Here is a 24,274-nt window from a genome sequence, read left to right as displayed (position 1 = left end):
GATCACATTCAGTGTGTTCACAGCACCCGCTCCAGCCCCCCGGCAAGAGTCCACAAGAAGATGCTGCTGCAGCCTCTCTGCCGGTTAAAAATAAAGCATCATTAAAAGAATTTCCAGAATGGTGTATCTGCTGCTTCCTACCTACTCTAGAAATGTGCCTATATCGCATCCCTCTGCTTGGAAACGTTTCCCGAAAGCATTCCCTTGCACAACAGGAATCCTTCTTTCTCTCTTCCTCTCCTGTTATTGGCCACCTCTAGGGGCGCGGGGGAGGGGGGCGCATATGGATGAATTCCACACGGGCACCATCACCACCACCCCCAGGCTCGCTACTGCAGCAACATCACGGTTTAACTCCTCTTTTTCTTTCCTCTACCAATCTCTAGCAACTGTGGATTTGCAATTAGCATGAAAAGTCAACCTACCCCAAGACGAATCAAAGGAGTACTTACAGCGACCTGGGAAGAGTCAAGGAACTGGAGGCCGAAGTAATCGGTTTCCACGAGGTCCAAGTGGTACACGATCTGATCGAAAAGATCCTGGCCTTTGGCATGTTTCTGGAAGACAATTGGACAGATGAAAATTTAGGATGTGACCGCTGGATAGGAGCAAAACGTTTTAAAAAGAAACAGCGCTCGCTTTGGCAGCGCATATACAACAAAAAAAGAAACAAAACCAAAAATCACTTTTGTCTCTATGTTGCATACGTGTATATGTACACATTTTTTAAATTTTAATTATTTTTATTATAATAAAAACTCATTATTCTATCTGATTACTCATAATGCAAACAAACCACCAAAGAACACTTTTATAGGATGAAGAGGGAACTAACGCCTTATTATGAAAACTGGCTAATAAAGGGGAAAAAAATCAAGCATTGATCTGGCTGTTAGATGTAGCATTGGGTAACCAAGGAGTAGATGATAAGATATACAGAAATTAACTCAAAACGGATCAAAGACCTAGATGCAAAAGCTTGAACTATAAAACTCTCAAAACAAAGGAACAAATCTTCATGACCTTGGATTAAACAATGACTTCTTAGAAATGACACCACAATCACCAGCAACCAAAAAATCCCAATAAACCAGAGGTGCCTGGCTGGCTCAGTCAGCAGAGCACGTGACTCCTGATCTCGGGGTCATGAGTTCAGGCCCCACTTTGGGTGTGGAGCCTACTTAAATTAAAAAACAAACAAACCAATAAACCAGGTCATCAAAATGTAAAACTTTCATGGTTCAAAGAACACAAGGACACTAAGAAATCACAAAGGCAACCCAAAAGGGGAGAAAACTTGCAAATCCCATATCTGATAAGGGATTTCTATCTAGAATATACAGAGAAGGGGATCCCTGGGTGGCTCAGGGGTTTAGCACCTGCCTTTGGCCCAGGGCATGATCCTGCAGTCCCGGGATCGAGTCCCACGTCCGGCTCTCATGTCGGGCTCCCGGCATGGAGCCTGCTTCTCCCTCCTCCTGTGTCTCTGCCTCTCTCTCTCTCTCTCTCTCTCTCTGTCTCTGTCTCTCTTTATGTCTATCATAAATAAATAAATCTTTTTTAAAAAATTGAATACACAGAGAACTATTACATCTCAATAATAAAAAATTCACTTAAAAAATGGACAAGGGATATAAAGATAGAACTCTGAAGATATAGAAATACCTAAGATGCACATGAAAAGATGCTCAACATCATTAGTCATTAGGGAAATGCAAATCAAGACTAGAATCAGGGACGCCTCGGTGGCTCAGTGGTTGAGCATCTACCTTAGGCTCAGGTCATGATCCCAGCATCCTGGGATCAAGTCCCGTATTGGGCTCCCTCCATGGAGCCTGCTTGTCCTCCCCCTGCCTATGTCTCTGCCTCTCTCTGTGTCTTTCATGAATAAATAAATAAAATCTTAAAAAAAAAAAAAAAACACCCACAATCAGATACTACCTCACCGCCACTGGGATGGCTATAACAAACGACAGATGATAACAAATGTTGGAGAAATTGGAACCCTCATATACTGCTGATGGGAATGTAAAAACCGTAGCCATTTAGGGAAGCAATTTGGCAGTTTCTCAAATGGTTATATATAGAGTCACCATTTGACCCAGCAATTCCACCCGAAGTATATATCCAAGGGAAATGAAAACACTGCGTCGTACAGAAATCTGTACAAAAATGTTCATAGCAGCGTTGTTCCTAGTAGCCCCAAAGTGGAAGCAACTCAATTTGCTTCAACTACCTATCATTTGATGCATGGATAGACATAAGGTAGAAAATCTTATCCACATGATGGAATATTATTGGACTATAAAAAGGTATGGAGGGGGCACCTGGGTGGCTCAGCGCTTGAGCGTCTGCCTTCGGCCCAGGGTGTGATCCTGGAGTCCCAGGATCGAGTCCCACATCAGGCTCCCTGCATCGAGCCTGCTTCTCCTTCGGCCTGTGTCTCTGCCTCTCTCTCTCTGTGTGTGTGTCTCTCATGAATAAATAAATAAAATCTTAAAAAAAAAAAAAAGATTAGTGATTGCTTACGGCTGCAGTATTTGTGGGGTGACAGCCAAGGTGAGCAGGGTTTTTGGAGGGGTTAATGAAATATTCTAAAATCGATGATGGGGCGGGGTGTCTGGGTGACTCAGTCCGTTCAGCATCTGCCTTTGGCTCCGGTCAGGATCTCAGGGGTCCTGGGATCAAGCCCTGCACATGGCCTGCTTCTCCCTCTGCCCCTCCCCCTGCTCGAGCTCGCTCTCTTGCTCTCTCTCTCTCTCACAAATAAATATTTAAAATAAAAAATAAAATCGATGGGGATAGACGCACAACTCTATACATATACTAAAAGCCACCGAATCCTACAGCCCAGAGATGAGTTATATGGTATGTCTACCTCAATAAAGGTATTAAAAAGAGGAGATGCACAGAATTTCTCTTTATAGTAGTACAGCAACAACAAAATGAAGAAGGAATACCAGAATTGCAATATCACAATTTTGCAACTCCTAACGAGCGGTAGGTGCTAAGCACTGAGCCCCAGTGGCTATAACATCACAAGACAACCAGCCATCGGGTACCTCCTGCTGAAGAACACCCCCACCCACCCAAGATGTCATCTTGCTCCCCACCATTCTCCCTCCACAGGGAAAAAACCAACAATAACAAACCAAGCCTGGGGCCGACTCAACCACTAGATCCAACTGCAGGAAATGCATGCAGAGGACTGTTCTCAACTACATGGAGCTGCAATCAGCAAGATCCAGCCTGTGGGGAATTCTAGAAACTCCTCCTCCAACACAGCTTCTCCAACAAACAGAAGAGGCAGAAAAGTAAAGGGATAAAGGGGCACCAGAGGGTAAAAAAGATTTAAAAGATATCTTTATTTTTTTTTAAGATTTTATTTATTTATTCATGAGAGACACAGAGAGAGAGAGGCAGAGACACAGGCAGAGGGAGAAGCAGGCTCCCCAACGGGGAGCCTGGTGTTGGACTCGATCCCAGGACCCCGGGATCACGACCTTGAGCCAAAGGCAGGGACTCAACCACTGAGCCACCCAGGTGCCCCTAAAAGACATCTTTAAAAAAAGGCCAAAAAAGAAACTGCGATGAGTAGGGACGCACGCTTGGGTGATAAAACTCGAAGAGTTGGTAAAGAAGGGGTTACAATAAACAATAAAGTCAGGGTACTTGTTGCTCTCGGGGGCCCAGAGGGGATGTGCTGGGGAGAGGGCCCACGGTAACCGTCCAGCTGGCCGGCAGGGTCCCAGCTGCTGACTCGGGTGGTGGGTGGTACCAGGGCATCTGCCTTCCCGTGGTTTGTTAGACTGTACCTTTGTTTTATTTGTACATCTGTATTTGTGTTATATAAGACAGCACTAACAAAAAGCAAAAACAAAAAACAAAAAAACCCTCAAAATTATAGCAGTGGATTACAGCCTTCAGATTCCTTCCTTCCTGGAAATACCCCTTGAAGGCGACGATTTAACAGGAGCAGAAGGCTCCGTGCACAGTGACGTTCTCTGTAGCATTGCCTCCTGGAGAAATAAAGGTGGGGGCAGGGCTAGGAGAAGAAACCACCCAAACTCCAACTGCAGAGACACAAGAGTTGGGCTGGTTAACACTCAGGAATACTGCTGGGCTGCTGGGACACATAACTACCAAGATGAGGCAGAAAAGGAAAAAAAAAAATTTTTAAAGATATTTATTTATTTATGATAGACATAGAGAGAGAGAGAGAGAGAGAGAGAGAGAGAGAGAGAGAGAGAGGGAGAGGGAGAGGCAGAGACACAGGAGGAGGGAGAAGCAGGCTCCATGCCAGGAGCCTGACGTGGGACTTGATCCCGGGACTCCAGGATCGCGCCCTGGGCCAAAGGCAGGTGCCAAACCGCTGAGCCACCCAGGGATCCCGAAATAAGGAAAATTCTTATGTGGACATTAAGTGAACAGACCACAAAGGAATAAGAAGCTGGGATTCCAACTACATAAGAGCATGTGTGTGCTGGGCACCCAGGTGGCCAGTGGTTGAGCATCTGCCTTCGGCCCAGGGCGTGATCCTGGGGTCCCAGGATCAAGTCCCGCATCGGGCTCCCTGCATGGAGCCTGCTTCTTCCTCTGCCTGTGTCTCTGTGTCTCTCGTGAATAAACAAATTAAATCTTTAAAGAAAAAAAAAGAATATGCACGCGCTGTATGGACTGCTGGATAGAAACGGCTTGTGAAAACAAAAATAGCTGTGTTGGGACAGAGAATCTATGGATGATTTGCTTCCGAAGTGTTCTTTAACACTGATCTTTTGGCAGTTGTTAGACAACAAACACAATTTAAAAAAAAAAATCACCATTCTGGCGCTCTTCTTCCGGATGTACTCCCTCCTAGGACTCTGGCACTCCCGGCCTATCCGACACCTATTACCACGGCGCCAATGCCTCATTAGTGGGTTTCCTAGTGGGACAGAACTAGTTAGCACACCGCTTAGCAGCAGGATGTGGCAGACAGAACGGGGCTGGCAGGAAGCAAGAGATCCACGCTCTAGTCCCAGAGGCATCAACTGCGACCCTGAAGCAATTCCTAATTTCCCCAAATCCCTACGACCATCCTGGATTTCCCACGCAGCCGCACATCAGGCACGGTGCCCTGAACGGGCAAGCTCGCTCAAACTCAGCTGACCCCAGATCCCACTGCTCTTGCGATTTTGGTTCAGGGCTTACCGTCCAGGTAAATCGTTTTAACACTCACAGAATAGGACCTGAAAAAAACACAGTTGCACACGTGTAAAGTAAGGGCCGTTAGTCTAAGCTTCTCTCCAGGTTATTCCAGATCTTCCTTTTCTGAGGTCTTTCTTTCTTTTTTTTTTTTTAAAGATTTATTTATTTTTTATTTATTCATGATAGAGAGAGAGAGAGAGAGAGAGAGAGAGAGAGAGAGGCAGAGACACAGGCAGAGGGAGAAGCAGGCTCCATGCAGGGAGCCTGACACGAGATTCGATCCAGGGTCTCCAGGATCACACTCTGGGTTGACGGCAGGTGCTAAACCGCTGAGCCACCCAGGCGCCCCTCTGAGGTCTTTCTAAAACGGCTCCTATGTAGAAGGAGCCCAAGGTGGAGGATGGGGAAAGAACCTTCCTAGGGTCAGCTGGTCCCTTCTGCTGAGCCAGACTGGCTCCCGCGTGGGCAGACCCTCGCTAAGCAGGACTCGGAAGCGGCGGACGCAGCAGGGTGGACAGGAAATACCACGTTTACCGACTCGCCTGCAGATGCTTCCCCCCCCCTTACCTCCCCCGGCCCCTGGTGCCCTTTGGTCTCTTCCTCTGAGACAGAATTCCCAATGGCCCTCTCCAGATCTAAAAAGAACCTGGTGAGATTATGAGGGCTGGAATAGAGGGATCCTCAAAACCGAGGTCCCAGTGAGTGACAGGTCAGGCGAAGACAGGAGGGGCCGGGCCACAGCACCCGAACCCACCACCGCACAGTGGGCGGCGCTTCTCTAAACTGAGGCTCCAGGACTCACCTGTCCTGCCAGCCAGGATGTGCCACCTGGGGCAGGGCCCTGAAGCCCACGGACTGGCATCTCGGGCTCAGCGCCTCCTTCATTCCCCCACCCCTCCCCTAACCCAGGGCTCTAAGTGCCCCCAAGCAAGCACTCCTCTTTAGGACACACACTCATCACCCTGCACTGCAGTGGTGGCTGCCTTCGTCGTCTCACTCCGACTTCAGGCTGAGGCCAGGGACCAGCTGTGTTCGTCTCCCCTTCCCTCCATCCCCAAAGCACACAGCAGGCGCTCCATAAACATCTGTTTGCTGCATGGCAAGCTGGCTGGCTCTGCCGGCTGGCGGATGTGTGGGGGCCGGGGCCAAGAACTAGATCTTCTGGATGGACCACGCTAAAACACGGACAACAGACTGATGCCTCGCAAGCAGCAGGCCTAAATGTGAGAATACACTCATTAAAATCTTTTCAAATTAAGTATTCCAGGAACAAGTGCCTAGGGAACCGTGCTGCACTTCCAAGGCCGTTTACCTAAACACGATTTCGTGGCTATTATGTGAAGTGCTGTCTAGTGGTTACAATAGGAGACCCATTACTGTGACAAGCCTGGGAGCCGCTCCTTGTTGCCTCGCTGCCTTCTTGTCTCCTCCTCTGTGATGAATCCACTCACTCTTTCCTTCAACAAATATTTACCGATTGCTCATCAAGCGTCAGCCACAACTGTAGGTGTTGGGGTACACTGGCGTCACAAACTCCGGAAGGGAATAGCTACAGGAAGCCCTCACCGCCTAAGTCATCCTTGGGGAGCCAAGTCCTCCAAAAACCGCTTGATACCTGGACCAGCGCAGCAACAGCACTTATCTCCCTGCCTTCTGAAGCAGGACGTCCCGAACTGGAAAGCCTTAGTCCAGATACTATTTGGGAATTCCTCGATGCTTCCACTTCGAGACACACGGGACAGCCCGTCCCCAACACAGCGAGGCAAAAGCTCTGCCCTTAAGTTCTTGCTTCCACGTTGCGTAGCTTTCCCTCCACCCGTCTCAACACATCGCTTCTCACAAGGACCAGCAACTAGTGGTTCTGAGTCAGTATGTCTCTTGGGAGCAGCAACTGCTGATCAGAAAGGAGCTAAAAATCACCAAGCTCATTAACATCATGTGGAAAAGAAGGGTACAGAGTCACCAGCTGAAGACTGGGGCAGGCAGGCAGCCAGCCAGCAGGGGAAGGGGAAAGGGACGGACACCTGCTATCTTTGCCGGCCACTCAGAGGTTCCTATTTTATTTTCTGGTTCCCAGCCATACCTCTGATAAGGAAGACTCCTGGACAGCTGATGTCTTAACTGTCTCCCCAAATAAATTAACCATCCTGACCCTCTTAGATAAGAGGCAACTGGCAACGTCCTACTGCGACCTGACCCACGTGCAACGTAACAGGTCAACCGTGGTCCTGGAAGAAAAAAGAAGATAGAAGCCAATCCATCCGGAAGCCTGATCTTCCTGGAGACTATTATTAGTCTCCACAGCATACGGTGCCGGGCAGGCAGGTTAGAAAGGAGAAGCCGTGGGCTGGTCGCGTGCGTACCCTGTAGCTGTGAACTAAAATGGAAAAGCTGGGGGGATCCCTGGGTGGCTCAGCGGTTTGGCGCCTGCCTTTGGCCCAGGGCGCGATCCTGGAGTCCCGGGATCGAGTCCCGCGTCGGGCTCCCGGCATGGAGCCTGCTTCTCCCTCATCCTGTATCTCTGCCTCTCTTTCTCTCTATGTCTATCATAAATAAATGAATGAATGAATGAATGAATGAATGAATGAATAAATAAATAAATCTTTAAAAAATACAATAAAATAAAATGGAAAAGCAGGACGTCCGGGCAGTGCAAGGGCTTCAGGAGCCTTCTCCTTGGGGCACCCGAGGCTCTCCTCTGTTTACCTACTCCGCTTCTCCCGGATGGCATGCCCCTCCGCGCCCACCCTCTCCCTTTCCTCCCCACAACGGCTCAGGCAACCCCACCTTCTTTCTGGACCACAGCAAGAGCCCCTCCTAAAACCCATCTTTCTCATGTTTGCCAGAATGGACTGCACACAACACAGCCCTCACCTCAGTCACTATTCTGCACAAAAACACGCACCCGGGGATGAAATGCAGGCTCCTCAGCCCGGTATCAGACTCTGCACAATCATCACTGGCCAACCCAACACCTGTTGTATCTCCCCAGGCCCCACATGTATCCTGGGCTCCAATCAAACCTATTCTCCAACCACAACACCCACCCAGCAAACGCTGCAGGTCCCATCCCCATGGCTTCACCCGCGTCATCCCTTTCCCTGGGTGCCCTCCTCCTCCATCCCTAGTCCCATCCCGGTTGGCAGCTAGCCCACCCCCATGGCCACACTGAAGTAACAAGGGTCATTATTAAACTTCTCCTTGGTGGCACCCTGTCCGGTCCCTCTTTGCTTCTCGATCATCTGACATTCTGAAGCTCAATAAGCAGACGCTGATGTGGATGGATTAAGGAGGGTCCTCAGTTCCCACAACAGTCTCCACATGACCGACTTTTTGGAAGCCTGATCTTCCTGGTCCATCTCCGCTGGGAATTCTCTCCAGCCAGCTGGGATCTGGGTCTGCAGAACCCTGGTGCTACCATCCCGCCTTCCAGACACCCTGTCTGCTCTAACGCACTGGTGTTCTGGAAAACACACTGCACACTGAGCTATGCCTTATTTATCCGCAAAATACTATCAAGTTCTGGATTTTTACAGATGGGCTAAGAAAATAACCAAAATAATTGTGGCGACAGTTCCTCAACCTAAGGGCAAGCACTTACATTCGTTCAAATAAATGTCATCTTATTTAAGTTGGCCCAAGACATATCCTGTTAAGAACATCCTGAGTCCCAGGCTATTATCCCATGTTTCAGAAACTGATCTCAGTTTTACAATATGTGGGAATGGGGCTGCAGGTGGGGGTGGGGGGCTGAGGGCAGGGGGTGGAGATGGTGTGTGGGGTGCTGTCTTTCTTGAGTTGTACAGTACTAACGCTGCCCATCTGATGGTGGCCTCAGCCCAGTTATGAACACATATAGGGTGATCGTGGCAGGGCCATGCCCTGAGACTCTTAGGAGCCAAACAGGTTGGGTTAGAACCCAGTTGTACCTCTTTTCTAGTCATATGACCATAACCTCAGGAACCACACGGAGCCCCAGCTTCATCTGAAAAATGGGGTACTCTCCCCTGCACAGTCAATCTTGCTAAGTCACTGTATTAATAAAAAAGCAGGAGGGGTGCCTGGCTGGCTCAGTTGGTCGAGCATGTGACTCTTGATCGCAGGGTTGTGAGATCTCAGGGTTTTACTTAAAAAAATAAAGGAAAATAAAATAAAAAATAAGAAAGCCTATGAGCATGCACTGTAAACTGCGGTGTCCTACACACACAAAGGAATTATTATGAGTTCCAACCAAACCTCATTTCTCTCACTCCTCCACAGGAATGACATATTACAATGTGCTTTTTGCCAAATACTTCGCAAAAACCAAAGTTCAGGGAGTTCATGATCTATAGCAGTTTAGTAATTCCTTTAAAGAAAAGCTGAGACTGGTCTGGTTTGGGGGATTTCTGTAAGCCCACGTTGGTCCCTGGAAATTAATTCCTTTCCAAGTTCTTAAGCGCCCCCAGTTTAAGTAGCTCTCAGAACTCCACCTGGGGGTTGCTTCGTGGCCAACGGTTCCCAGAAGGCATCTGCCTCAGGGCCTGTTTCAACTGTTTCTAGGAAGTGCTAATCTCACGATTTGTTGCCAGTGTGGGTCCCCCATCCTCACAACTTGATAATTTGCTAATTTCCTATGTTCTTGGTAAGAAACTATTTTACACACACACAACACACACACACACACACACACACAGCCAGGCATCTCTGTCCCCATTGCCATCAGTACTAAGTCATTAGGAACAGATATAAACTGTTTACTCCAGGGTATGTGAAACTACCAACTACTGAATCTACCAAACAAATATCTGAAATTACCAAAAGGTGTCACCACGAAATTTCATTATGAGACCTACCATCTCGGCCATCGGCAAGATTTGGGGACTCGTAATAGTACCCATAATCTGCAGGAGTTAAGGCCAGACGGTCCAGCTTATAAATTCCACCTCCCAGGTGAAGAGTGCTTCAGTGTTGACCAATGTTGCTGGACCGCATTTTGCACAGAGGAAACTGAGCCTCAGAGGAATCATGTGATCAAGTTCATATTGCTTATTAGTGGTGGACCTAGAATCTGGATCTAGCCTTTCTGATTTAAGGCTAGAGTTCTTTCTCCTTCTCTCCATTGCTTCTCTACTCATCTGCCTCTGTGGCTCTGAGCACACAGAATATGTGCTGCAAACAAGAACTATTTCTTGGGGATCCCTGAGTGGCTCAGTGGTTTAGTGCCTACCTTCGGCCCAGGGCATGATCCTGGAGTCCTGGGATCAAGTCCCATGTCGGGCTCCCTGCATGGGGCCTGCTTCTCCCTCTGCCTGTCTCTCTCTCTCTCTCTCTCTCTCTCTCTCTCTCTCTCTGTCTCTCATAAATAAATAAATATATTTTTTTTTTTAAAGAACTATTTCTTAAGCCCAAGTCAACACCCAGATACTGAGAGGTTCCTTCAAGCAGGGCCTGGGCTACAGCGGGGGTTACCAGGCCACACGGTCCAGCAAAAACAGATCGCATGGTGGGGAGGCAAGTACTAATTTGTCTGGAGGGCAGGCAAGTTGTGGCAGAATGGACAGCAGATGATTTGCTCACAAACGGACACAGAAGCCAAGACACTGTGCCGAGAAGGACTTCAACAGTCTGGGCAGCTCCTGGAAATTCAATTCTGGTAAAACAGAGCACAATGATATTAATTTCCTGACTTGCCTGGCTAACAATCTCTTAGAAATCAGAGGAAGTAACAAAAACAACAGCCCTTAATTTTGATCAATAGGGGAAGGCAGGAGGATCTTGGAAGAAAGCGACTGCCATCTTGGTTGCGTGACTCAGTGAACAGAGGTGCACCTGGTCAGCAGCACTGAGAGCCAGCGTTCTCTTTCCACCTTGGGCAAGGGGCTCTTGCTGGGCCACACGAGGACTGGGTGGGCAGATTTTAGGTCTCACCATTCCACCACACGACAGCGCCATATTGGCTTCAAGCAATGGACATCAATTTAAAACACAGACTGTGGGTTGTATTATTGATCAACTATTGATCAGCCTCTGTTCCTGGCTGGTAAATTGTCTTCAGGCCAAGCAGCAGAAACGCAAGGCACTCATTTGTTCCCTTAATGCCACATCCCTCACAGGGCTGCTGCTAGAATTAAATGACCCCACTGGCCATGATCCTATGAACTTTCTCTCAATCAATGTGGAATAGCTAACGTCTAGTGACCTCAATTTCTGTCTCTCCCTAGGTCCTTCCAAGCATGCCTAACACATGGGACTCAATTGTTACTTTAAGGGATGGATTCTCATTTATTCCTTAGGATGCTGAATGAAGTCCAGATACCTAAAACCACTTGATCCTGGCTGTCTGAAAAGTGGTTTTGACCAACACTTCAAATGTTATGCCTGGGTGGCTCAGTCAGTTGGGCATCCCACTCCTGGTTTCGGCCCAGGTCCTGATCTCATGGGTCTTGAGATTGAGCCCAGCTTCAGGCTCTGTGCTCAGTGAGGAGTCTGCTTAAAGATTCTCTCCCTTCTGCTCCTCCCACCCCCCGAGTAAATATATCTTTGCATGTTATGCTTCCAACTCTTCAGTAACATCAGAAACATCAGAGACCGCATGTGCTGATTACTCTTTAATTTGGGGTGACATTGCTAACAGGCAAATTGTAGCTTTTCCTACCGACAGGGACATTAACAGAGCATCAGACAACCTCCCTAACACAAGATCCACTGATCAAATTGCTCTTACAAGTTCTAAGTTGGGGACCTCTCCATGTCACCGTCCTCATCAGGCCAGATGAGTCGTGAACCTATCACAGTGCTCTCTGCCCACACTGAGTCCACTCAAATCCCTGGTGAAGGGGAACAGGGGACAGGAGCCTTCCTTGAATGACCTGAAAGGGCACATGCTCTCCACATGATCTCCCGCCAGAAGACAAGCAAGTACACAGGGAACTCAAAGGGTCTCAGGGGGCAGGTACCAAAGGTGTCACTCTTTGTGTGATTTTATTTTGTTTGTTTTGGTTTGGTTTTTAACTGTGGTGCTTACAAACATGGCGGCAAGATCTCTGTTCTTCTCCCTTGCATTTGGAAGAACCTGGCACTGCTTCAGCTGAACAGAATATGGTGTTAGTAATGTTTTGTGATTTCCAAGGTGAGGTGACCATTCTCCTGGGATGCTTCTCTATGGGTAGAGCCAGCCACCATGTAAAAGGTCCAACTACCCTGGGACTGCCAGGCTGAAGAGGCCACAGGCAGATACTCCAGTCAACTGCCCAGCTGAGCCCAGCCTTCCAAGCATCCCTACCAAAGCCCCAGACATGTGAGCATAGTTGTCTTTGGCTCTCCACACCAGCCCATCTTCCAAAGGAGTACTTCTGGTGACCCTGGTCAATGCCGTGAGCAGCGGAACAATCTCCCAGCTGAGCCCCACTCAAATTCTTGACCGAGAGAATCCTTGTTGTTGTTTTAAGTCACTAAGTGTAAGTGGAGGAGTTTGTTATGCAACAACAGATAACCAGGATGAAAACCATACATATACACAGATACAGCAGGTGTTCATGGCATATGCATATGTACATAGAAGCTTTTTGTAACTTTAAAAAATGTTTCTTTGGAAATCCCTACACTATGATGCTAACTTAGGGTATCACCTGCTTGGAGATAAGGAAGTAGAATATTAAACATACTCACTTTAGGAAAAAAAAAAAAGGAATAAACAAATCAGAAAACTATTCTTTAAAGGCCACTAATTCTGGGGATCCCTGGGTGGCTCAGCGGTTTAGCGCCTGCCTTTGGCCCAGGGTGTGATCCTGGAGTCCCAGGATCGAGTCCCACATCAGGCTCCCAGCATGAAGCCTGCTTCTCCCTCCTCCTGTGTCTCTGCCTCTCTCTCTCTCTCTCTCTCTCTCTCTCTCTCTTTCATAAATAAATAAATAAATCTTAAAAAAAAAAAAGGGCCACTAATTCTCCTTAGGAGAAGCATTAAAATCGAGGGTTGGACTATCCGAGGCTGTCTTACTCTATACTCACCAACTACATATTAAGAACTCAATAAATTGCGCCAAAAAGAAGGGAGGACACTGTTTCTGATTAAGAGACTTAAGAAACATTATTACTAAATGCAATGTGTGGTCTGTCGTGGGCTCTTGATTCAAACAAACCAACGCTAAACAGAGTTTTGAGATGATTGGGGAAAACCAATCAAGCACTTGGCAGTAGATGACATTAAGGCACCACTGTTCACTTTGTGGAGTATGACAATGGTATCACGGACACACACATACACGCACATGCATGTATTTACACGTAAAGAGATACTCACTTGGGTATAACAGGTTAAATATTAAGTTGCCTGGGAGCTGCTTTAAACTACTCCAGAAAAATCATTAATAAATGGGTGTTGTGCACATGACAGTTTCCTCATACTATTCTCCCTACTTCTACTTCGTGTACTTGAAAAATCTCCGTAACAAAAACTTAAAGATTACAAACTGTAAAGGAGTTAGGGGGTGGGAGGTGTCAACACAGTCTGGCCTGAGCCCTGCCTCTGAGGATCCAAGCCACTGGCTGGGACAAGTCCACATCCCCAGCCAGGGTGAAGGTGCTATGGGATGCAAAAGAGGGAAATGACTCCAAGCCATTAACAACTTGTTTTCTTCCTCGACGCTAAGACAAAATCCAGTATACAGACTTCTGTCGGGATCCAACTCAGTACCTACCTATGGATCTTAAGTCCTACCCTCAGCACCTGGTACAGCTTATAAAAGGGGTGCACTCTGTCCAACTTTACAGACAACAATAACACACTTTTATATAGCAAGGAAGTATGGGCAGCAACGAAAGCTACATCTTTTAAGCTATGGACACCAAAGTTAAACGTTCTACTCTCTGATTTTGTAAAATCAATGATATTACCCCTTATAACATTTCTGAGGGACACAGGATTGATTTTTAACCTTGAATTAAAAAACGCCACCATCTGTGACCAAGCAGAGTAAAAGCATTGGCTATGGAACAGAACATGCTTCCTGGTTATAACATCCTTAGATAGCCACAGCGAGCAGGCCTTGGTAAGGAGCCCTATACGACATCCAAGGTACCAAGTAAGAAGGTAGGAATGTTCTAGAAATCAGCACCTCCAAGGCCCTCATTTTACAGGTGGGAACAATGAGGCCAGAGGCAGGTCATGCTGCCAGGCAGCCAATGCAAACCCAGGAATAGAACAGGAGCCTCTGACCCTGTGACTAATACTACTCTCTTTCTTCGGTCCATCCTGCGACAACTGCATTATGGATGTTATCTGAACAGGAAAGGAACAGGCAAGCCTCGCGTTTCTGAAAGGTTAAGAACCAAACAGGCGATCCCGAAAAACCAGAAATCTCAGTGTTAAAAACTCCTTAACTATAAAAAGTGCTTGGTTTGGGGAAATATTTTTGGCTTTTTTAAATGGTGGTTCAGGAAAAAAAAATTTTTTTAAAAACCCACAGGAGAAAGGAAAAAGAAAATGAAACAAATTTGTGCCTGACTAAACAGTAACACGCAATTAAAATGATGGATGTCTCTGTGCCAGAGGTTGAGTTTGAAACAAGCTGCTGGAAGAAGGGCAGCCCTGAAAATAAATTGCCAAATTACTTTTTTGCAGCCAGATTGCAGATTCCCCCGCCATGCAATTCTGAAAGCAAATAACCCCACATAAATAAATATGCAACGAATTCCCAGGGAAACTAGCCAAGAAACACGAAGAGAACTAACTTTGGGTGGAAGACTGCCCCCATGCATCCTGAGATTTAGGAGTGCGACTCAATTTACAGCATCAGGGCTACCTCACACAGGAAGCCTCCCTCGACTCCCCAGGCCTGTAGACACTGACGGCCTCCTCTCTGTGGAGCCCTCCAGGGCCCTGAAAGTAGCTTCTGGATGCCACAGCACACCCCGTGATGTAGTGGCTGAGGGCACGGGCTCGAGGGTCAGCCTGCCAGGGTCTGAGTCCCACCCAGCTCTGTTACCCCGCTCAGGCTGAGTCTGGGGTCAGGGAATTTCTTACCTGGTCAGGGTGTCTAAGAATGAAATGAGATGAAATGAAGGACTGAACAGGGCTTGGCCCAGGGTGAGCCCACTGGACACCCCCGGTGATGGAGGTGGCCTCTTTCTTCCTACTAAGCCCATTCACAGAAGGAGACAAGCTTTACAGAGATCAAGTAACAGGGGAGTGTGTTCCTGGGCTGAACCTGGGTCTCCCCAAAGTCCACAAATCAAAGTCCTATACACCCCCTCCTCCCTATGCCTCAGAATGTGGCTGGATTTGAAGACAGAGCCTTTCAAGAAGTAATGAGGTTCAAATGAGTTCATTAGAGTGGGTCCTACTCTTATCTGACTGGTATCCTGAGAGAGAGAGAGAGAGATGAGGTCACACAGAGACATCAGAGATTATGGTATTTTGTTATAACAGCCTGCGCTGTCTAATACAGGAGGCACACGGTTTCAAGTCAGAACCAGTTCTGAATCTGGGCTGCACCACTCATGACCAGCATGATCCCAACTAAGCCCCCTAGGCTTTTGGAGTCTGTTTTCTGCCTGTAAAATGGAGATGACACAGCACCCAGTGATGTGTGGAGAAGATGGAAACATGCAGCTGGCCTGGGCCAGAGCCAGAGCTGTGCCCAGGACCTCAGACGCGAAGTCCCGGGAACCTCCCACCATATCCCTCTGGGGATCCAAGAGCCTTCGCTGGGTGGCACAGCTTGAGTCACAGCATGGTCATGGAGCCCAACTTCCTTGGGTCCCACCCATAGCTGGTATTCCATAAGCATGGGCGGTGAACTCAACTAGCAAATTTGCCTACAGTTTAAAACTTTTAGTGATCACACCAACTGCTAAGGCACAGAATTTTAGGGCTTTTTACTTGGCTCTGTGTGCATGCACAATTTTCAAAAAAGTTCCGGGGTAAAAAAGCACGTAAGACTTTTAATCTTGTCTATGGTGAGTTTGGCAATTAGAGACATAAAACTGTAACTGAGGCACAGCTTCCATTCATGTGATGGAGGGGTATACAAATCAAGTTGTCTTTATCAGGTTGGCCTTCGATTTTTCTTTTATCTCTCACCTTTTTTTTTTTTTTTTTGGGTGACTCAATATCTTTAAAAAAAAAAATCTCCTGCAAGAAGAAGGCAGAGAATGACACATTCAGATGGAGGAAAGGAGGTGTGATGCTTACAGCCTGTAGGTTTGGATTTGTAAGGATGGCATTAACAAGATTATTTCCCTGAGGTGTGTGGTTTGTGGTTAGTGTGAACTATTGTAAGAATCCTGACTGTAAGTTTACCACCCAGAAAGTTAGCTTTTCATATCCATTAACTAAGAAAAAAAAATTCCCATCATATATGTACTTTTTTTTTTTTTTGAGAGTGCACACATGCACACTGGAGCTGGGTGAGGGACAGAGGGGGAGAGAGAGAGAATCTCAAGCAGGCTCCACGCTCAGCACAGAGCCAGACGCAGGGCTCGATCTCAGGGCCCTGAGATCCTGACCTGAGCCGAAATCAAGAGTCAGGCACTTAACCGAATGAGCCACCCAGGCCACCCTCCGATCATATATGCATTTTTAAAAGCAACAACAGAAGACCAAGCAAGGTGCAAGCACTGACTAGTATTACCGTGGAATGCTACTTCAAAATAGGGTACACACGTAGGAGACTATTTCTAGAGGTCAACACCGTGGTACAAATAGAGTAGCTTCTTTAATTGCTGTGGACTGGTCATAAGCTAACCCCAGTTTTCCCCAGTTCAAGCAGAACTAATTCATCTGGAATGTCTCAACACACAAGATCCCAGCGTATCAGGGCTTCAAATCCATGCCAAAAGGTAATTCCTACATGACGGCCACTAAATCAGGCACTGACACTGCCCCCCCCCCCCCAACCTACCACAACCCTCAGACGTTCTAAGAGACCAACGGAATGTAAAAGTGGGAGGAACACCTGTGGGGGGTTACGCAGGTGCCACCCCCACACAAGGCACGTGGAAGGATTCTTGCCGGAGGTGCGCGAGGTGGGGAATGGAAACAGTGCACAGACAGGGCCATTCCCACGAGTGAAGTGGGCCAAGAGGAAGCGGGGTGGGGGCTGGGCAGTCACCACACAGACCTAGCCAACTGCCACTCTGGGAATTCAGATCTTCCAATTTTTTTTTTTTAAAGTCTACAAATTTGAATTTTTTTAAATGTGAAACGTGATGATTTTTTAAAGCCTGATATAGGGACCCCTGGGTGGTGCAGCGGTTTGGCGCCTGCCTTTGGTCGAGGGCGTGATCCTGGAGACCCGGGATCGAATCCTACGTCGGGCTCCCGGTGCATGGAGCCTGCTTCTCCCTCTGCCTATGTCTCTGCCTCTCTCTCTCTCTCTCTCTATCATAAATTAAAAAAAATAAAATAAAATAAAAAAAAGCCTGGTATAGACCTCTAGTCTACTTTTTAATTGAAGGGTGATGGACATAGGCAAGAGCGCACAGGTCAACAAATAGAATATTACTGGACTCCCAGAAGCCACCATGTGCCTCTTTCCAATTTCTACGCTTTCTTCCATCCCGCAGGTACCACAGCTTTGTTTTGCCTGTTTTGGACTTCAGATAAATGGAATCACACAGCAGGTGCTGGTTTACAGCTGCATAGGAATGCAGGGACAGTGCCCCTCTGATTCACAGACCTTGTATGTCTGAACAGAGGCACACAGGTGGCATTTTACAACACTAAGCAGAAGAGAAATGAGACCCAAGTAGATTTATAGCAGAGAATGACTTGGAATCACTGAGGCCCCAAGGAGTCAGAGAGTCAGAGATAAGCCGGAGCCAGGCATGGGTGGAGTGGGATGGTCAAAGTCCCATAGAAGGGGAGGGTCAATTCCTGGGTAAAAGGGGCAGCAAAAGGACAGGGACAAAAAAAAAAAAATAGAGGTGGCAGCAGGTGCCAGTGGGAGAAAGCCAGAGTTCAAGATTCATGGCCACCAGCAAGGCAGAAAGTAAGCAAACAAGAGACCAGAGCCAGGGCTGGCTCGGACCAACCCCAGTGCCCAGAGAGCCTGCATTTTCCCCAGGAGACCAGACTTCTCTAGGAGGAACAGAATTCACGGATTCCCAAAAGGGGGAATCGATAAAGAATACCTGGTCTGCTCTTTCTTTAGAAAACTTTTTATTTTGGATGATTTCAAATAAACACGAAACAGAACAGTAGAGCAAACACCTGCCACTCAGCTTTCACAATCATCAACATTCTGTATCCTCTTCCTTCATTCCTCCCCACTGCCCTCCATTAATTTTTTACCCATCTTTTTTTCGGATGGTGGTAATAAATCTACTTTACCCTGAAATGCCCAAATCTGTGCTGCTTCGTTTTGACAGGTGGAAACTGTGTAACTTGCCCCCCTGCCCCGCTCTGGTACCATTCGGCACCTTCCTGTCTCCCCATAAAGTTCCCAGGCAATCCCAGCAGCCCTCTCCAGGCCTGCAGAAGCTACAGCTATCCCGATTTCTTTTTCTCCATAGACTAGTTTTGCCAGTTCTAGAACTGCATATGCGTGAAATCATGGGGGGTGGGGGATACTTTTTTTGTGGAAGGTTTATTTCACTCAGAGGAATGCACAGGAATACAAAAAGAGGAGGCTTAAAAATTCAGTTTGGGCCAAACCACATAGACACGTCTTCATCACCTTCTCATGCCATCTTAGGTGGAGCACGATAAAGTAAACAACTGAGGCTAAAAATAACCCACACTGGGATTTTGGAGCCACGATTGTCAGGGGATTGCTCAAGTCCTGCTTTCTTCCCTGGGTCTCATGTTCCAGATATGAATTTTTACACATTTTAGCAACAACCATCTCAGAGCTCTCACTGACAAGAGCTGACTTACAAAGCCAGGTGTATCACTATTTTTTTTTTCCTGTCCTCTGCCCTGACTCTTCCTCCTTAAGCGAGAAAATGGGAACAAAGCATGGAAAAGCTGTAGAGCTCTCTGCGAATGCAAAAGACACATCTTCTCGCTAAATTTGCAGCTGCTGAAGAAAAAAGATGCATCCCTGACTCAGTCTTGTATCCACCCGGCCCCCTGGCTTGGCTGTGGGTATACAGCAGGCACTCAATAAATGCCCATCTCTCCATTATTCGCTCTTTGAAAATGTCAACCCCACCCAGATTTGGGAGGCAAAAGAGCAGAATGGCCAAGAGTTCAGGGTGCCTTCCTTTTGTCATTTGTAAAATAGTGGCAGGAATACCGGCACCTACGCTCAGGGACTCTATGTGAGCTGAGAAATCCACGTAAAGCAGCCAGTGCAGCGCCTGGCAGAGAGCAAGTGTCTCTAGATCTACAGACATCGGCACCTGCTCCTCTGTTCCAGCCTCCTAGCTGGCCCTGCCAGACATGAACTGCATTCCAAGCCCGCTTCAGACTCTTCGCCAGGAGTCTGATCTGCTGGCCCCTCACACTGGCCTCATGGAAAACACACCAGTAGTGAATCCAGGTTTTGTGGCACCTTAAAACTTAGACCATCTGGAGGTCCTTTTAAAGAAAGAAAACACAAAAAGAAAACCCCTTTACATCTGCAAACTGTCCAAAAACCAAAGACCAAGCTGACGTAGCATTAGGGCCCCCCTCTGCTACTGCTCTGCCCTCAGGATTCTCCATCCCCCCAACCTGCCATGTGCAAGACATAGGGGTCCCATCTTGGCTTCTCCATCAATCCCACTCCTAAATCCAGCCGCCAAATCCATTGGATTCCAGGTCCTCAAACGCCACTCCACCTGCCTGCATGTCCAAGTCCAGCATCACCCTAAATTAGACGCACGATGCAGGTAACAGCCTCTTAACCCCACCATCTGCCAATCACCCTGCAGACAGACTCCACCTGTCCAGCGGTGTTAGTCTCCCTCCCCTTCCCCTCTCCTCTGCTTATCTTTTTCAGACACATGCTCCTCCTGCCCTCCTTGGTGGGGCCATCTGTCCCACTGTTCCTCCACCTGCACTGCCAATCCTCCGCCGCTCAATGTCAAAATCAACCCAACAGTCACTTCTCCTGAAGCCATCCCCAGTGGAAATCCGCCTCTACTTCCAAATCCACTTCTGCTTCTACACGACTGCACCTGTCCGGCCGTGGTGGTGCCCGGTCATCCTGGTCATCTGAGCAGCACAGTCAGGTGGCAGAGAGCCTCAAAGAGTCAAAAGAACAAATCTACCTTTCTGGGTCTGTCTACCCCCTCAGCCAAATGGGAATGAGAACACCTGCTCTGCTGGCCTATGAGCTTTAAATGAGATGCAGACTGGAACACACAGAAGATCCAACGTTGTCAGCGGGGCTCAGAACCTGTGGCCAACCTCGGCCCTATCATGAGCCATAAGTTCCCAGCAATGTGCCTTCTCCTACCACAGCCATTGTGCATCCTTCTATACCAGGGGATAGCTGCTCTCTCGGCTGCAAAGAGATTTCTCCCTCCCACGGCAAGGACCTATCTCTCCAAGCCCTTCTTTACATAGAAGAGGTCGTAGAGTGTAAAGATTAAGAACATGCTTCACCAGAAACTTTAAAAAATATATACATAGTATGATCACGTTTTTTTTGGAAACAAACAGCTTTTTTGGCAACCCTTAGGAAAAAAAATGTGACAGGGCCATACACGAGATGTTAACGTGGTGCTCTCTTGGTGGAGGCATTTTATGCTTTGTACTCTGTACCCTCTTTAACCTGTAATCCCTAAAAATTCTAAACTAAACAAGGATTCCTTTTATTTTTAAAAAGTGCAGAACTGGGCGGCCCTGGTGGCTCAGAGGTTTAGCGCCGCCTTCAGCCCAGGGCATGATCCTGGAGACCCGGGATCGAGTCCCACGTCAGGCTCCCTGCATGGAGCCTGCTTCTCCCTCTGCCTGTGTCTCTGCCTCTCTCTCTCTGTGTCTCTCATGAATAAATAAAATCTTAAAAAATAAAATAAAATAAATAAAAAGTGCAGAACTGGTGTAACAAGGTAGCATTTCTTTTTAATAAAACCAACATTCTTCTCATTGTTTTTTCCCCTTTGCAGGCAACGAGGCTGTTCTGATCTCATTACCTTCAGGAAAAGTATGTTAGAATCAGAAACGGAAAATTAGGATTGAAAAAAAAAAAAAGGTGAAGAGTCTGGATGCTGGAGCCAGACTTCCTGGTGCACCACATTCTAGTGGCAAGACCCTGAAGAGGGGATCTGACTGTTTTGCACCTGTTCCCTGGTCTGTAAAACGGCAGTAGTCACCGTGTAAAGTTTTTGTGAGAATTAAAAGCGTCAGTGCACGTTCAGAACTGTGTCCGGCATACAGCGGGCACTAGTTTTATAAGAAACCTTTTAGGTGGGAGCCCTTTTTAGTTCTTGAGACTCGGTCCTCAACATTTCAGTGATCCTGGAATACCAGTTGGCTTCCAATACTAGATATACAATCTCTGACATTTGCAAAAAATCTGTAACAAAACTGACCCGCTCCAGGTAAACCAAGAACTTTAGCTGTAGAATCCGTCTTAGCAATTCTGTTCTGCAGTCAGTCTCCTGAGGGGGCACCTCTCACGGTACCTCTCCATGGTTTCTGCTCCTGGAGCAGCATTGTATGTGGTTCTGATGCTGTGGATTAGTTCTCTCCTCAAGTTGCATTTTTGCCCTTCAATTTCTACTTCACACGGTGAGTTTACACTTTTAATCGGTCAAGGTCAACGGCAGGCAGTGCAGGCACCAGCAGGCCAACGAGGAGGCCAAGAGCACTTACGTGCTGTGTGTGCTCTAGCATGTTGCTTAACCTCTCTGGGCCTCAATCTCCTCATCTGTATAATGAGGCTGCTCATAGGGAGTATTTAGCTAATACAGTTGCGAGGAGTCAATGAGTTAAGCCACGTAGAGTGCTTACGTTACGGCATGGGTCAATGTTCTCTGGAAACATTATGCTAAGTCCAAGAAGCCAGACACAAAGAGCTAAGTATTCTGTACAATTCTGTTTATATGGAATATCCACAGCTGGCAAATCCATAGAGACAGAAAACAGATTAGTGGTTGCCAGGGGCGGGGCAGAGGGGACAATGGAGAATGGACTGCTTAGCGGGTACAGGGTTTCCTCCTAAGGTCCACAATGTTCTGGAGCAAGGCAGGGATGACGGTGACCTATCCCCGTGAGTATACTAAACGTCACTAATGCTACATTTTTTAGTGTGTATTTTACCAAAGGAAAATCATTTGGGAAAAAAAGGGGGGGGCGGGTCATTAATGTTTCCTATTACTCAAATGACTACGTAGACAACTACTATAGTAGGAAACGTACTTTCCGTGCAAGGCACAAATGGCCCACAGGTTCCCAGGCAGGAGAGGGAATACTCTGGGCAGGTGTGTGTGTGTGTGTGTGTGTGGTGTGTGTGTGTGTGTGTTCGGGACAAGCCTCACAACCATGGTAGCATCTGAGACGTGTCCGGAAAGAGCTAGACCCTTCCCAGGAAAGAGCTGGCTAGAAAGAGGGGAAGAGCACAAGCCAAGGCGCGCAGGGAGAGGTGAAGCATGGGGAGCGGAGGTGGCAGGTGCCAGAGCAGCAGCAGGGTGGCAGCCGCGGGGACGGCCCGTGGGAAGGCCTGGCAAGGATTTTAGGTCCAGCTCCGACGTTTACCGGCTGTGGGATGGCCAAAAAAGCCTTCCTGCTGAAGCTTCTGTAAAACTGGGATGCCTGTAATTCTCTCCAAAAGGTGGTGCTAACAGGATTAAATATTTCACCAAACCTAAAACACTACAAGGACGTCGGGGGGGGGGGGGGTGTGACGCTGTAGAACACTGGTCCTCAAACTTGGCTGCACAATGGAATTACCCCCGGGGAGTCTAAAAAAAAAATACCCTGTAATGACGGGGTCTCTGGTGGTAGCAGCCTGGCGTGCGCCCCAGCAAAGCCAGGGAGTAAGGCTGACCGCCAGTGTCCTATGGTGGAGCAGCCTGAAACCACCGGGGCTGGGGGGGGGGTGTTCACACGCTGACCCCCGGGCAAGGCTAAAGTTGCTCATTCTCCTTTTTAAGAGGGACAGCAGGTGTGCAACGCAATGTAAGAATAATTCCACACCCAAATGTGCTCCTCCTAAGAAGGGCCCCCATTTTTAACCATTTCCCTGCACTGGGCCTCACGCACGTTAGATGATCTCTAACTGCTGTTGTCCTTAACAAGGTGAAACAATAAGCAAACCGGAGCTCTCCGGGACAACTCCCATGTGTGGAAGAGCTCACTCCCTGAAGTGAGTTGTAATAAGATAAATGGCACGTCCCAGTAGCTCGAATACACACAATTCTGTTTCTTTTAGAAGACAGCAGGTAATTTTTGCATTTTTCTTTGGGGGCGGGGGGCGGGGGGGGGTCTCAGAGGAACTATCCATCACAGCTTTTAGAACAAAGCTAAATACTTTTGGACCTCAAAGCAAAATAAATGCCATACAGAATCCCGATGAGGTATCCTGAACAGGTATTTCCGACCCTGGACTCCCCGCTCTCCCATTAAAACACTCCGGACCCCCTCGTCTCAGCTCTCGCCTTCGAGGACCCCACTGCCACTGCCAGCCTGTGTGCATGAACCCTTCCCTGGACTCTGACCGGCCACTCTCACTGCCATCCACACCGCAGATGCCACTCCATACACCCTGTGACCCAACCAGGAGGTGGCTCAGACCTCAGGTCTCAGGCCCCAGCAAACAGGAGCAATAAACGGACTACGGTCAGTGAAACGCCGCGTAACAGGCTGCCAGAGAGCAGTGCAGGTTAATGACTAACCCTCATCAGCTCTTACAGCTTCCGAGCTCTTTCCTGGATGGAGCCCACGTCCAGGGCCAGGCCCCGGGGCAGGCCAAGTTTCTCGGGGGCCTGGGGGGAAGCACGGCTGGCTTTAGGAAGAGGCAGGGAGCCCCAGAAAGGCCAAGAGGTTTGCCGACTGTCAGCTGGCCTCGGAGGGAGAGCAGGAGCAGCCCGGAGGGCTGCGTGCAGGAGGCCGCGCTGATTACACACTAATTACTGCTCATTTGCCACAGGTGAGCGGCGGGCTGGCTGCACGGAGCAGCGGGAGTGTTCCAATGCAGACAGGAAAGATCTGCCATCCGGAATGAAGCTCTGCACC

General features: G+C 48.0%; 1 protein-coding gene across 4 annotated transcripts in view; it reads right to left on the bottom strand.

Annotated features, from left to right (window-relative positions):
- EPB41L4B (erythrocyte membrane protein band 4.1 like 4B) overlaps positions 1 to 24,274 on the bottom strand; it is a 129,374-nt gene that overhangs the window by 92,552 nt on the left and 12,548 nt on the right. For all 4 annotated transcript variants that reach the window (XM_055301965.1, XM_055301966.1, XM_055301967.1 and 1 more), the window contains exon 2: positions 453 to 557. In XM_055301965.1, the coding sequence (XP_055157940.1) occupies positions 453 to 557 (105 nt within the window). The remainder of the gene's footprint in view (positions 1 to 452; positions 558 to 24,274) is intronic.

The sequence above is a fragment of the Nyctereutes procyonoides genome, unplaced genomic scaffold (genome assembly GCF_905146905.1).
Source record: "Nyctereutes procyonoides isolate TBG_1078 unplaced genomic scaffold, NYPRO_anot_genome, whole genome shotgun sequence".
Classification (NCBI taxonomy): Eukaryota; Metazoa; Chordata; class Mammalia; order Carnivora; family Canidae; genus Nyctereutes; species Nyctereutes procyonoides.
The sequence above is the reverse complement of the archived record's forward strand: the minus strand, read 5'-3'. Positions and strand labels throughout refer to the sequence as shown.